The sequence below is a fragment of the Callithrix jacchus genome, chromosome X (genome assembly GCF_049354715.1).
Source record: "Callithrix jacchus isolate 240 chromosome X, calJac240_pri, whole genome shotgun sequence".
Taxonomy (NCBI): Eukaryota; Metazoa; Chordata; class Mammalia; order Primates; family Cebidae; genus Callithrix; species Callithrix jacchus.
This window is the reverse complement of record NC_133524.1, coordinates 54,511,546-54,525,479: the sequence shown is the minus strand read 5'-3', so window position 1 is coordinate 54,525,479 and position 13,934 is coordinate 54,511,546. Positions and strand designations below refer to the sequence as shown.

Here is a 13,934-nt window from a genome sequence, read left to right as displayed (position 1 = left end):
GGGATCCCAAGTTGGTATGTCATTTTGATATATCATGTTTGCCCCAAATTAGTACATGTTGTTATAAAACTCATATATGGGAATGTTCTTATTAATTCATTAAACTCTTCTTATATAACACTGCTATGTTTCCATTTAATATTTAAGGCCAGGAGCAGTGCCTCATACCTGTAATCCCAGCACTTTGGGAGGCTGAGGCGGGCAGATCACTTTAGGTCAGAAGTTTGAGACCAGCCTGGCCAACGTGGTAAAACCGTCTCTACCAAAAATAAAAAAATTAACCGGGTGTGGTGGCGCACGCCTGTGATTCCAGCTACTTGGGAGGCTGAGGTATGAGAATCACATTAACCCAGGAGGTGGAGGTTGCAGTCAGCCAAGATTGTGCCACTGCACTCCAGCTTGGGTGACAAAGCAAGACTCTGTCTCAAAACAAACGAACAAAAATATTTAATCACCTTTGAATCTAAACTTTCAGTAGTATAGTGTTCATAGAAACTCACAGACTATGCATATGCAATCATTGAGATTGTCATGTTCCCCTTTATAAAGTAATATCTTCTTCCATTTCCTACTTTATTATATCAGTTGGCATTTATTTTATTTTTATTATTATTTTTTGAGACGGAGTCTTGCTCTGTTGCCTAGGCTGGAGTGCAATGGCGTGATCTCGGCACACTGCAACATCCACCTCCTGGGTTCACGTGATTGTCCTGCCTCAGCCTCTTGAGTAGCTGGGATTACAGGTGCCCACCACCACACCCAGCTAATTTTTGTATTTTTAGTAGAGAGAAGTTTCATCACGTTGACCGGGATGGTTGTGAACTCCTGACCTCAGGTGATCCACTCACCTCGGCAGTCGGCATGTATGATGGAGTACGATGGAAAGCCTACTGACCTGACAGTAGGATATCTGGGTTCTAGCCCCAGCGTATAACTCCAGTTGTTGATCTTCTGGATCCCAGTTTCACCATCTATAAAACAGAATGATACTTGCTTATGTCACAGGCCTGTTATAAGTTTCAAAAAGTGTTAATATGGAGGCTTCTTGCATTAACTCTTACATTTTATTTTTTTCATGATTAAAAAAAGTACCAGCCAGGCGCAGTGGCTCATGCCTATAATCTCAGCACTTTGGGAGGCCAAGACAGGCAGATCACGAGGTCAGGAGTTTGAGACCAGTCTGGCCAACATAGTGAAACCCCATCTCTACTAAAAATACGAAAAATTATTCTGGTGTGGTGGTGTGCGCCTGTAATCCCAGCTACTCAGGAGGCTGAGGCAGGAAAGTCATGTGAACCCTGAAGGTGGAGGTTGCAGTGAGCCAATCATGCCATTACACTCCAGCCCAGGCAAGAGTGACAGACTCCTCAAAGCAAGAAAAAAAAGTACTATAACAAATGTATAAGACATGTTTACATGCTTGTTAAATCCCTGGAACTGTTATTGTGCTTAAATTTCACAACTATTTCCTAAAGTTAATTTTTGACCCATTCTGTAAGTTTTTGGTTTCTAATTCAGTTAGACAAATTGGAATTCTATGAATGTTTTCTGTGAGAATAATATTGTAAGCATGAATAATAGTACTAAATTATTATGTAAAGATTTAGTGTGATGTTCAGATTAGGAAAGTATATCTATGGAGTTCTCTATAATTGATTTCTTTCATTTATTTGAACATCGTTTGTTTTTTTTGTTTTTTTTTTTTTTGAGACAGAGTTTCACCCTTGTTGCCCAGGCTGGAGGTTAATGGCGCAATCTCGGCTCACCGAAACCTCCACCTGCTGGGTTCAAGCAATTCTCCTGCCTCAGCCTCCTGAGTAGCTGGGATTACATGCATGCGCCATCATGCCTGGTCAATTTTGTATTTTTAGTAGAGACGGGGTTTCTCCATATTGGTCAGGCTGGTCTCGAACTCCTGACCTCAGGTGATCTGCCTGCCTTGGCCTCCGAAAGTGCTGGTATTACAGGCATGAACCACCGTGCCTGGCTATTTGAACATCTTATGCTCCACAACTCAGGAGGCTCATCAAACCATCTGTGTCCTCATTTCTGCTATTCTAGATACACATTCATCTTTTTAAATCATCAACAGAAATAGCGGTAAAAAATAAAATGAGATTCTAGTTTTCTGAAGCTTCTTGAAAGTCAGTATGGTATATTGAAAAGATAGGGTATCTTTCTTTGTCTAGGCTTTAGAGTTCCAGGCCTGTCTCTGCAGGTAACTAGTTACAAGAACTTGGGCATGTCAATTTACTTTTTCTGGGCCTTGTTTTCCCATTATAAAAGTGGCTTGCACTAGACCTTTTTTCCATTTTTAACATTCTTTGATTCTACTTTAACTCTTCTAAGCACTTATCTGAGGAGGCTGATGAAAAGATTAGAGTTTATATTAATTTTTTTGAGATACTATTTATTATATTTGATTTATGCCTAAGATAACCATATAATTTGCTGTTACAAGAGGAAACTTTTGAGAGTGAAAGAATGTACTGTTAGCAATTACTCCAGGACAACAGCTTTAAACCAGGATGTCTCAGATAAACAAGTGTCCGGTCACCCTGATGTACACCCCATGTGTGGTTCTGTTAACTGCATTGTTGGCCAAAGAAGAGTTATCTGATTATGAGTTTTAATTCCTTTTCATGGTTTCCTTGTTATTTTTTTTTTTTATTCTCGTAGATCCAGTGTGTGTGGAGAATAATACAGCATCATGCCAACAGTCCCCAGCCAGTAAAAAAGGGATGTTCACAGACGACTTACACAAGCTGGTGGATGACTGGACAAAGGAAGCAGTAGGAAATTCTCTTATTAAGCCAAGTTTAAACCAACTTAAACAAAATCAACACAAATTAGAGACAGAAAATTGGAACAAAGTACCTGAAGTAAGTTGTTTATACCTGATTCACTTGATTTACGAGAATTAAAACCATAGAAATTGATGTGCTTACGTCTATAGTTATGGTTACTGTGAGAGAGTGGTATGACTTGATAACATAGAGACTTTGATCCTTGTTTCGATTCATTATATCTTTGAGCAGATTATCTTTTAGACCATGAGTCAGTAAACTTCTGAGAGGAAGGAGCCAATTAGTTAATATTTTAGGCTTTTCAAGCTATACTCTTCCAACTACTCTGTTATACAACTCCATTAGAGTGCAAAAGCAGCCATAGAGAATATGTAACCAAATGGACATGGCTTTGTTCCATTAAAACTTTATTCATGGCCGGGCACAGTGGCTCACGCTTGTAATCCCAACACTTTGGGAGGCCAAGGCGGGTAGATCATGAGGTCAAGAGTAGAAGACCAGCCTGGCCAAGATGGTGAAACCCCATCTCTACTAAAAATATAAAAATTAGCTGGGTGTGGTGGCGGGTGCCTATAATCCCAGCTACTCTAGAGGCTGAGGCAGAGAATTGCTTGAACCCAGGAGGCAGAGTTTATAGTGAGCTGAGATCGTGCCACTGCACTCCAGCCTGAGTGACAGAGAAAGACTCTGTCTAAAAAAAAAAAAAAAAAAAAACTTTTTTTTTTTTTTTTGAGACGGAGTTTCACTCTTGTTACCCAGACTGGAGTGCAATAGCACGATCTCGGCTCACCGCAACCTCTGCCTCCTGGGTTCAGGCAATTCTCCTGGCTCAGCCTCCCGAGTAGCTGGGATTACAGGTACGCACCACCAAGCCCAGCAAATTTTTTGTATTTTTAGTAGAGATGGGGTTTCACATGTTGACCAGGATGGTCTCGATCTCTTGACCTCGTGATCCACCCGCCTCGGCCTCCCAAAGTGCTGGGATTATAGGCGTGAGCCACCATGCCCAGCCACAAAAAAACTTTTTTTCACAAAAAGAGGTGGTAGGCTGTAGTTTGCTGACCCTTGTTTTAAACTGGTTTTTTGTTTGTTTGTTTGTTTGTTTTTTGACAGAGTCTCGCTCTGTCCCCCAGGCTGGAGTGCAATGGCACGATCTCAGCTCACTGCAACCTCCACCTCCCGGGTTCAAGCGATTCCCCTGCCTCAGCCTCCCAACTAGCTGGGACTACAGGTGTGCACCACCACGCCCAGCCAATTTTTTTTTTTTTTTGTATTTTAGTAGAGACAGGGTTTCACCATGTTGGCCAGGATGATCTCAATCTCCTGACGTCATGATCCACCTGCCTTGGCCTCCCAAAGTGCTGGGATTACAGGCGTGAGGCACCGCGCCTGGCTAGACTGTTCTATTTATTTTTTAATCCGGCAAGTATCAAAGAAGAAAGCATCTGGAATGAAGGTTAATTCAGTCCTGTGTTGCGAGAGTTTGGGTTTTAAGGAAAAGCTTTCCTATCTTTCATGTCAGTATTCTTAGATCTAATAAGTTATTTGTTCATTATGAAAAAGAATGATAAAGCTCTTTAAGCTAGAATATTATAAGAGGTGTTTTAAAGACAAGATGCCTAGTTATTGCATGTGGACTTAGTCAGGTATACATGCAATGAAAAGAAGAAAGATGCCTACAGTGAATTCTAGAGTAGGAAGAAGTCAGGCTTATAAAACAGCATACACAGTATAATATAATTTATGCAAAAGTATATACATTAGATATGCATAGAGAAATATGAAAAATATGCTGGATGGTGGAATTTGAGCCTTATTTTACTTTGTGCATTTCTGTGTTTTTGTATTTTTAAAGTAAGTGACATTTTGTTTCAAAGTGAGTAAACCTATTAAAATGTGAATCAGGGCTTAGAATTTTAACAGTCATAATTGAAAGAGACTTATCTCTGTGTGTTACCTTTGTGTACATGTATGTATGTATATATAGTCATATAGTTTGTTAAATAAATAATGCATTTATTGTTAATATTGAAAAAAAAGTGTTGAAAATTCTCAATTTCCCAAACAGGTGAGCAGGGTATCTCCTTGGGAACTCTGTATTTATCTTACTCGTGACACCAGTTTATACACAGATAGCATCACCATTGTAAAAATTGGAAGCCCTTAGAGGCAAATTTCAAGACATAAATGCATTTGTACTGCCAGTGAGAGAACCTCTGAGTACTGTGTGAATGGAGGCTTTTGTCGACTCTAGTTGGAGGACGGTTTATTGGAGTATAATGGAGGATGTTTGGAGGAAGGGTGAATAGAAAATGGTGTGTGAATAAAAGTAGTGAAGGTCATTTAACAGACTTGGGTTCTGATGTCAGCTCAGTCACTTACTAGTTGTGTGACTTTAAACAAGTCATTTGATCTCTCTGTGCCTTAGTTTTCATGTCTTTCAAGCAGAATACCTGCCTTACAGGATTGCTGTCAGGATTAAATGAGACAACACGTGTTACATAGTAGGTACCCTATATATGGTAACTAGTTTTGTATTTATAGGTTCAGTTGGTTTTATCTGTTGTGTATAGAGCCCATCTCACTAATGCTCTTGCATTTTACTGTTCTGTATTCTTACTTAGAAATACTTGTTTGCTTAATAGTTATGTACCAAGCCCTCTGCTGGACATGGGTTTGGTGAGTAAAAACAAGTATGGTCCCTATGCTCATGGAATTTATGCTATGCTAAGACAGTTAGACATAACAGAATTGCATATACAAATATAAAATTGCAACTGGAACAAGAATCACAAAAGAAAGATACAGGTTACAATAAGGGAAATTTGACCTAGTAAAGGAAAATCGAGGAAAGCTTCACTGAGAAAGTGATCATTAAGCAGAGCTCTGAAGGATGAGTAGTGTTAGCTAGGTGAAGGGGAGGGAATAATGATTCCATGCAGAAAGGACAACATACGCAAAAGCGCCCTGTACGAGGAAAGGAGCGTGCAGGGATTGCAAGTAGGCCAGTTTGGCTGAAGTGAAGAGAGCAAGGAGGATTTAGTGCACAATGGATATAAGGTAGATGGGGTCTTTTTTTTTTTTTAATCTATTGGTAGATGGGGTCTTAAAAGTGGTAATGATAAGGAATTTCATCTGTATTTTAAGAAAGACAAAAGGCCATTTAAGCCCTAGGGTTGACATGATGATCAGACTTGTTTTTTGAAAAAACGACTCTGATTCAAACAAGAGAAAAGGATTATATATCGGAGGTAAGGGTAGATGGTGGCAGTCCGGTTAAGAGTTAGTCATGGTAGGCCGGACGCAGTGGCTCACGCCTATAATCCCAGCACTTTGGGAGGCTGAGGTGGGTGGATCACGAGGTCAAGAAATCGAGACCATCCTGGTCAACAAGGTGAAACCCCATCTTTACTAAAAATACAAAAATTGGCCAGGCGCGGTGGCTCAAGCCTGTAATCCCAGCACTTTGGGAGGCCGAGGCGGGTGGATCACGAGGTCAAGAGATTGAGACCATCCAGGTCAACATGATGAAACCCCGTCTCTACTAAATATACAAAAAGTTAGCTGGGCATAGTGGCGCGTGCCTGTAATCCCAGCTACTCAAGAGGCTGAGGCAGAATTGCCTGAACCCAGGAGGCGGAGGTTGTGGTGAGCCGAGATCGTGCCATTGCATTCCGGTCCGGGTAACAACAGCGAAACTAAAAAAAAAAGAGTTAGTCGTGGTAGGCCGGACGCAGTGGCTCACGCCTGTATCCCAGCACTTTAGGAGGTTGAGGCGGGTGAATCATAAGATCAGGAGTTCAAGACCATCCTGGCCAACATGGTGAAACCCCGTCGCTAGTAAAAATACAAAAATTAGCCGGGCGTGGTGGCACATGCCTGTAATCCCAGCTACTCAGGAGGCTGAGGCAGGGGAATCACTTGAACCCAGGCAGTGGAGGTTACAGTGAGCTGAGATCATGCCACTGCACTCCAGCCTGGGCGACAGAGCAAGACTCCATCTAAAAAAAAAAAAAGAGTTAGTCATGGTAACTCTTGACTGGTCTGGAAGATGGGAGAAGTTGAGTTGAAGAGAAGTGAACAGATTCCAAAAAATGCTTAAGAGATAAAATGGACAAGATTTGGTGATGGAATGGATGTATGGTGAAGGGGAGGTATGAAGTCTAGGTTTCTGGCTCGCATAACTGGATACTATTCTAGTGTACCAATCACCAAGATGGGGAATGTGAGCAGACAGTGTGCTTTGGTAGGGGAAGATCACACATTTGGTTTTTAGGCATTTGTTTCTGAGATGCCTTTGAAATATCCAAGAGAAAATGTATAACCTCTCCAATTTGTCTTGTTAAAAAAATCAGATTATTATCTATAAACTAATAATGTTCATCATATAATTTAATCAGTGCAGAAAAGTACAAATTTAAAAATACCACCTTCAAATCCCACCACCCAGAAATAATTTTCATTAACTTTAGATAAACATCATGTCAAGTATCTTTCTATGTATATATGCATGGAAATAACTTTATGAAAAGGTAAGGCAGGGCAGTTTTGAAGATGCCATTAATTAAAGTACATAATTATGGTTCGCATACAGAAAGGTACTCCAAAAATGGTAGTCACTGATAGTAGTAATAGGAACAGTAAACCAAAAAGACTCAGAAGGAATATTTATTTGTGCAGCAGCAATAGAGAAAAAAAGAATAGGAAGGAATATATAGATTGATAAAAGCATATACCAAATAAACTGATCTTTGGTTTTTATTTTTGTTTCTGTTAGAATACTCCATCTACTATGGGCTACACACCAACATGGATTTCTTCTCTGTCCCAAATCCGTGGAGCTGTCCCAACTTCCTTGCCACAAGGACTCTCACTCCCTTCATTTCCTGGGCCATTATCATCATACGGAATGCCCCATGTTTGTCAGTATAATGCTGTGGGGGGGACGGCGTATCCAGTCCAGTGGGTAGGAATTTCAGCAACAACACAACCGTCTATAGTAATTCCCACCCAATCTGGGGGACCATTCCAGCCAGGGATGAATATGCAGCCATTTCCAACTTCATCAGTGCAGAATCCTGCCACAATCCCTCCTGGGCCTAAATGAATCACAGTAGATGATGAAGAAAAGGGAGGTTTCTTCTGAATTGTTTTCAGGACACCTAAGATATTAAAGTTTGTTCCTCTTGGGTTGTGTCATATTTTCTCTCATTTGAGTTTACTTTAGACTATATATTTTTTGTTTCAGTGTGATATTTGATACAGCTCATCATTCTGCAGAAATGTGCAGTTTGCACATAGAACACTGCACACAGAAGTGTTTTTTCACTTCAAATTCTATCCTCTTTTATACTTGATTTTTTTAAAAATACTGTTCAGAATGCTTTAATAAGCTCACCTTGAGCATTACCATTTCCAGGATACTTTCCTTGAATTATTAGAAGCCCCTCCACCCCCACCCCCCCCTTTTTTTTAACTGCTGCTATCTGCAGCTGGATACTTTTCTTTAAAAATGTTTAAAATTATTTAGATTGATTCTCCCCAAATGTGGATGAACTGAGACCTTCCATCAGCCAGAGTCTTATGGGATTTTCACATGTTTGTCTTAGGTCTACCTTTCACAGAAGGCAGGGTAACTTGCTGCAGGAAACGTTTTGGTGTATAAAATTAGAACAATTTTTTTTTGAGATGGAATCTCTCTTTGTCACCCAGGCTGGAATGCAGAGGTGTGATCTCGGCTCACTGCTGCAACCTCTGCCTCCTGGGTTCAAGCGATTCTCCTGCCTCAGCCTCCTGAGTAGCTGTGACGAGGCACCCGCCACCATGCCCGGCTAATTTTTCTATTTTTAGTAGAAATGGGGTTTTACTCTGTTGGCCAGGCTGGTCTTGAACTCCTAACCTTGTAATCCGCCTGCCTCAGCCTCCCAAAAAATTAGAATAATTTCATCAACCAATACAGAACATGAGCCCTTTTTAATGTGAATTCCCATCATCACAGCAGTAGGATGAAGCCTTGTTTTGGGTGAGGCAGAGGGAAAGGGGAAAAAAACAGAACTGTAACAGTTCCTTGATTCTGCAGATACTGCTGCTCTTTTAAGGATTCAGTAATAATTCAAAGCAGCTATCTCCTTGTTTCTCACATGCATACTACATTGGTTTGGAGCATCTGAGAGGCATTGGTTTGGTTTGCATTCTTTTGCAAGGCATATATTACAGCTCATATGATAAATCTCATTTGGGGGGAATCCTTGTATTCCTAACAAAGGGGATTAAAGTTACACCTCAGTCCATTCTTCTGAAGTGAAATTTACTTGACACAGTAGGTTTTGAGACTTACACATGAAACACTGGCTTTACAGGGTTTTAAGAGATGTGGGGTATACACTGCTCTGCAGTGCGATAGTAGACCCTAGAAGGAGACTATTTACGTTGTCCTTAGCTCTTTTTTTAATTACCATTTTTGGTTGTTATAATTTCTTTTTAGTATCTATAGTATCTTAGATGATTTTAGATCTTAAATGAGTTTGGCAGCCTCTTTAGAATCTGAGAGAGATCACTGTCAAGTTGCACTTTACTGGGTTTTATCCAGTTTTAGGAAGAGGGGAGGCAATGTCAAAATGTACACCTTTGGTTTTTTAAGAAGGTTAACCATAATAATCTTAAAGGCTAGTCACAGGGTTACCTAATGCTCAGTCTGTGAAACCCAAATAGAATTATTAAAATGGTATTTACCAACTAAGTATTCATGTTCAAACTACTTACCTTCCACTCTGAAGACTTCAAGGTCATTTCCAGTACACATTTACCTAATTAGGAGTTCTGTCTGCCAGTAAACATTCCACACTGTTACCCGACATTACCGTTAACAGATTTTCCTCCACATTCTAACAGTTGTACCCCATGGGCTTGCCAGGAAATGAGGAAAACTTAATGGGTGTACTTTTTTTTTTTTTTGCACAGTCTACTTTGTGGCATTCAGTACCTCCTTTCCAAAAAAAAAGAAGTGTCTTATGTTGCTTACCTGAGGATCACATCCATTATCACGAAGATTCTGTCACTATAATTTGAGGCATCTAGGGCAGCATTTTGAGAACTGCTGTTGATAAAATCCACTTTCTTTTCATGGAACTTGCTGTTTTGTATGAGTCCAAATGTTACGTACAGATTCTTCAAATTTCTTGTACAGTATTGGTTTGCCATTTAAAGTGATTTTAGGACATTAGTGTAATGCAAATGCTTGCATTGCACTCTTTTCCATAAATATAAAAACAATGCTCCTAAAATCCATAATTCTTTAAAACTGCTTGTGTGTCATTATAAAAGTCAGCTTTGTGTAGTTACACTGAGACATACAACCTATAAAGTGAAAATACTGCAGATTTTAGGACCCCTTCTTCTCTAGTCACAATCATTAGTGTACCCCAGGATGAAAAAAGCTCCATGGCTGGCATGTACAATTACATGTATTAATGACTGCTCTACATCATACGTTCGGCCTTTGGCCACCACCACCTCTATTCCACATATAATTCATCATTCTTGTTTGCCTGCAGACTCTTGCAGTGCCTTGTAATATTTACAATCTTTTCAGGTTTTTGCTGGAAAGAAAAGTAGTCTTCTAAAGTTTGAAGATGGTGAATAGTGTACTTCTGTCTCCATGCTGACTGCAGTAACTGGGTTATCATATATGTATACGTTATGTATATGTAACGTGTACATTTAAAAATACAGAAAAAAGTGAGCTTGTGCAGAAATGGAAAAAACTGTTATTCTCATCACTGTGGGGTTTTATTGAAATTATTTTTTCCCATGACTTACATGTTTGGTTCAGATTATAGTCACTTTGACTGTAAATACTGGCTAGTTTTCTATCCGGGGGTTTTGCATTATTTCATAATTTTGCTAAATCATATAATAGTGCTATTTTCATCCTTGCCTGAGGTACTTTTCCTCCGCAGAAATAATTAACTTGAGGTAAAGCTCAGAAATTCCCTTCTTACTTAACAAAGAACCTACTATATAAAAAGGGCCTTCCTTTCCAAAAAACACACAAATCTGTCCTTTTCATTTTCCTTCTTGTAGAGGAGAAAATGGTTGTACTAACCATCCTGCTTGTAGAGTTTATTTGGAGGATAGTCTGTATGTCCAGCCACCATGTTTACTTCTCAAAGTGCAAGTCTGATGAATAGTACTGTATCTCCATATGTGGCAATGTAAGCATTTCATCATGAAGTACCTGCTGCTATGTCTGTGAAGTTGGGTGTAACATCATAAGAGTATGAAACCAGTATTGGTGTACTAATGAAAATAACCCTATGTATATTTGTAGCAGTCTTGAATCTCTATTTAAGGTAATTTGCTGTAATATAACAAATATTCATTCTGTTTTTCATCCCTTCCTTGCTAGTTTTATATCAAGCATGAATTCTAATCGTTTGACAGCAAAATTATCTGTGAAAGTTTAAAAGGCACTTTTCTGCTGTGATTTGTGGATTGAGTGTGGAGTGTTATGTACAGTTTGATGAGATGTATCATTTTAGAACCCCAGATTTAATTCTAGTCCAATTAATTTTGTTTAACTACCTCGTTTTCAGTGCTGTTTTGGGTGCACAAGTAAACACTGCCTGTGAAACATGCTTTTTTTGCCTTGATTCTCAGTAGTCTTTCAAATTATAAATCTGGTCTGCCTCTTTTTCCCAGTGCTAGCCAAGAGTTTGAGGTGAGAGGGACCATCACTCTGCCACCAGTCTGTGTTTAAGTGGAGAGCCATGTGCTTCTGTGAAATATGCTTTGGGGATTTGGGGGTGGAGAGCAGAATAATAATTGAAACTGGTGGCAATATAGGACTTAGGTGTAGGAGCTAGCTAAAAATTAAACAAATGGTAAGAAAGTACCTGAATTAGACAATCCAGTGCCTATAACTTTGCATTTTTTATTAGAGATGCATTTCTCGTCTGTGTGCCTAAAGGGCTATGGGTTGAAATTGCTTTAACTACCACAGTGAAATATTTGACAAATCCTTCAGCAATGGCCTGTCATTCAACATATATTAGCACACTGCTAGGTATCTGCAGTGATATTTTGTTACCTTATAACCGCCAAATGCATTAGTTGATAGTAAGGGTTTTATATAACTTTATCCAATCTCTAAAGTTTACGAAGGCATTGACTTTCTTCTTTGCTGTCTTTTCTGAGTGATGAAAATGATGCATTCCTTTTTTTCTTGAAAACTCAGCAGATGTTTGTAACCAGATATTCCTTGTTTCACATGTTTACTGTGTAACACTACAGCATGTTTAATACTAGTAAATACGGTATTTCAGTCATTATGCATAAGTACTTTCCTGAGCTCTATGCCATCATTTTGGGATTCTGTTGTTTCACCTTCTGTTTGGGTCAGAAAAACTTGAACTATTTGAGGTGGTACGGAGGCCATTTTCTAGAATAGATTGTTTTTGGGTTCTGTAGTTTATCAAGGATTTGTTCCCCCTGCCTTTGTTTAGAAGATGAATTAGAAAAGGGGGCAGTGTGTAGAAAAGGCCTTTGATTTGATAGGTATAATTTTGAAGATTGAAAAATTTTTAAAATGCAGATTGTAAGATAGTAACACTCAAACTTAATAAAATCCTTTGAATTGAAATTTGTATCAAGTTTTTATGGAGCCAAATGCCTTCAGGTCACCCTGGAAATAGTCTTTGTATGTGAAAGATGAACACAAACATTGGTCAGGGACCCTGACATCCAATATATGAAAGAGCCTGGGATAGTAACTAAGTAACACTAAAGTTATTTTCAACTAAGATAGCTAGAAGAGTGTCCAAACCAACAACTCCTATTCTGGAAGGTGTTCTTTTAATTAAAAAAATTCAAACAATGCTAAAAGTCAAGAAGGGAAGAAAGAAACTGGGCTCTGAGAAAAATGTGCCAGCGTAACATAAACTCCTAAATGTGTGCTTGTCATCCTCTAATTTTTGTTTCGTTTAAAGTTGAATTTCTTTTCCATGCTAACTTAAGATTTGAGATTGAGGTTTGCGGTCCAGAACATACCCTCAGCAGATATAGTAACTAACTGGAAAGTGCAGTTGTCCAAGGTCTGTCATGCTCAATCACCTAAAGCTACAATTTGTTTGAAATATTAAGCATGTAGACCTAGTGCAGCATGGGAGCCACTCAGGAAGTTTATGCAATTAATAAACTTTCATGCATAATTTACTATGAAGTATGCAGAATTTCAGCCTCTTCACACTTAACATTTAGTTGTATATGTGAACTCTCCTTTATTAATGGGGGAATGTATCATTATATAGAACGTTGTTCAACTTCATTTTAATCCTTTTTGACATTAACTTTTTTTTGGTAAACCAAGTGATCTGCCTTTCAGCAACTGTCTGATTTTGGTTCTTTGAAACTGTGATTTTTATTTCATTTGTACCCAGCCATTGTGAGTATTTTGTTTTGTTTCCTGGAAATTCTGTTTTAAAACAGAAAATAAAGGCTGTGTTAAATGAGTATGTTATCTTATTAAAATGCTGTCATCATCACTGCAATCATCTGGCTAAAACTGGTTCTTCATTTACCAAATGTAATTTAGCAGATGTAGAACATTTCATTCTGTAAACTATGCTGGCCTAAGAACTAACCAAGCAGGGTGTTACCTCTTGATTTACAGTGCCAACAAACTGAGTTGGACTTCATTTTCACGCTTGTACATGAGTCAATTGTAACAGTTGCTCTCATTTACTGAACACACACTGTGTTAGCTAGGTTTTTACCTGTGATACTTTGAATTCACACAACAATCCTATAAGATAGATCTGTTACTGTTTGCACTTACAATGCAAATTTGAGGATCAGAGAGATTAAAGAATTTACTAGGAGGCCGGGCACGGTGGCTCACGCCTGTAATCCCAGCACTTTGGGAGGCCGAGGCGGGTGGATCACGAGGTCAAGAGATTGAGACCATCCTGGTCAACATGGTGAAACCCCGTCTCTACTAAAAATACAAAAAATTAGCTGGGCGTGGTGGCGCATGCCTGTAATCCCAGCTACTCAGGAGGCTGAGGCAGGAGAATTGCCTGAACCCAGGAGGCAGAGGTTGCGGTGAGCCGAGATCGTGCCATTGCACTC

General features: G+C 39.3%; 1 protein-coding gene across 9 annotated transcripts in view; it reads left to right on the top strand.

The window, feature by feature from the left end:
* The window catches only part of WNK3 (WNK lysine deficient protein kinase 3), a 175,586-nt gene extending 167,580 nt beyond the window's left edge, over nucleotides 1–8,006 (top strand). For all 9 annotated transcript variants that reach the window (XM_078364023.1, XM_078364025.1, XM_078364020.1 and 6 more), the window contains 2 exons: nucleotides 2,680–2,882; nucleotides 7,585–8,006. In XM_078364023.1, coding sequence (XP_078220149.1) covers nucleotides 2,680–2,882; nucleotides 7,585–7,914 — 533 coding nt within the window. In that variant the 3' untranslated portion in view covers nucleotides 7,915–8,006. The remainder of the gene's footprint in view (nucleotides 1–2,679; nucleotides 2,883–7,584) is intronic.
* Nucleotides 8,007–13,934: the final 5,928 nt, after the last annotated feature.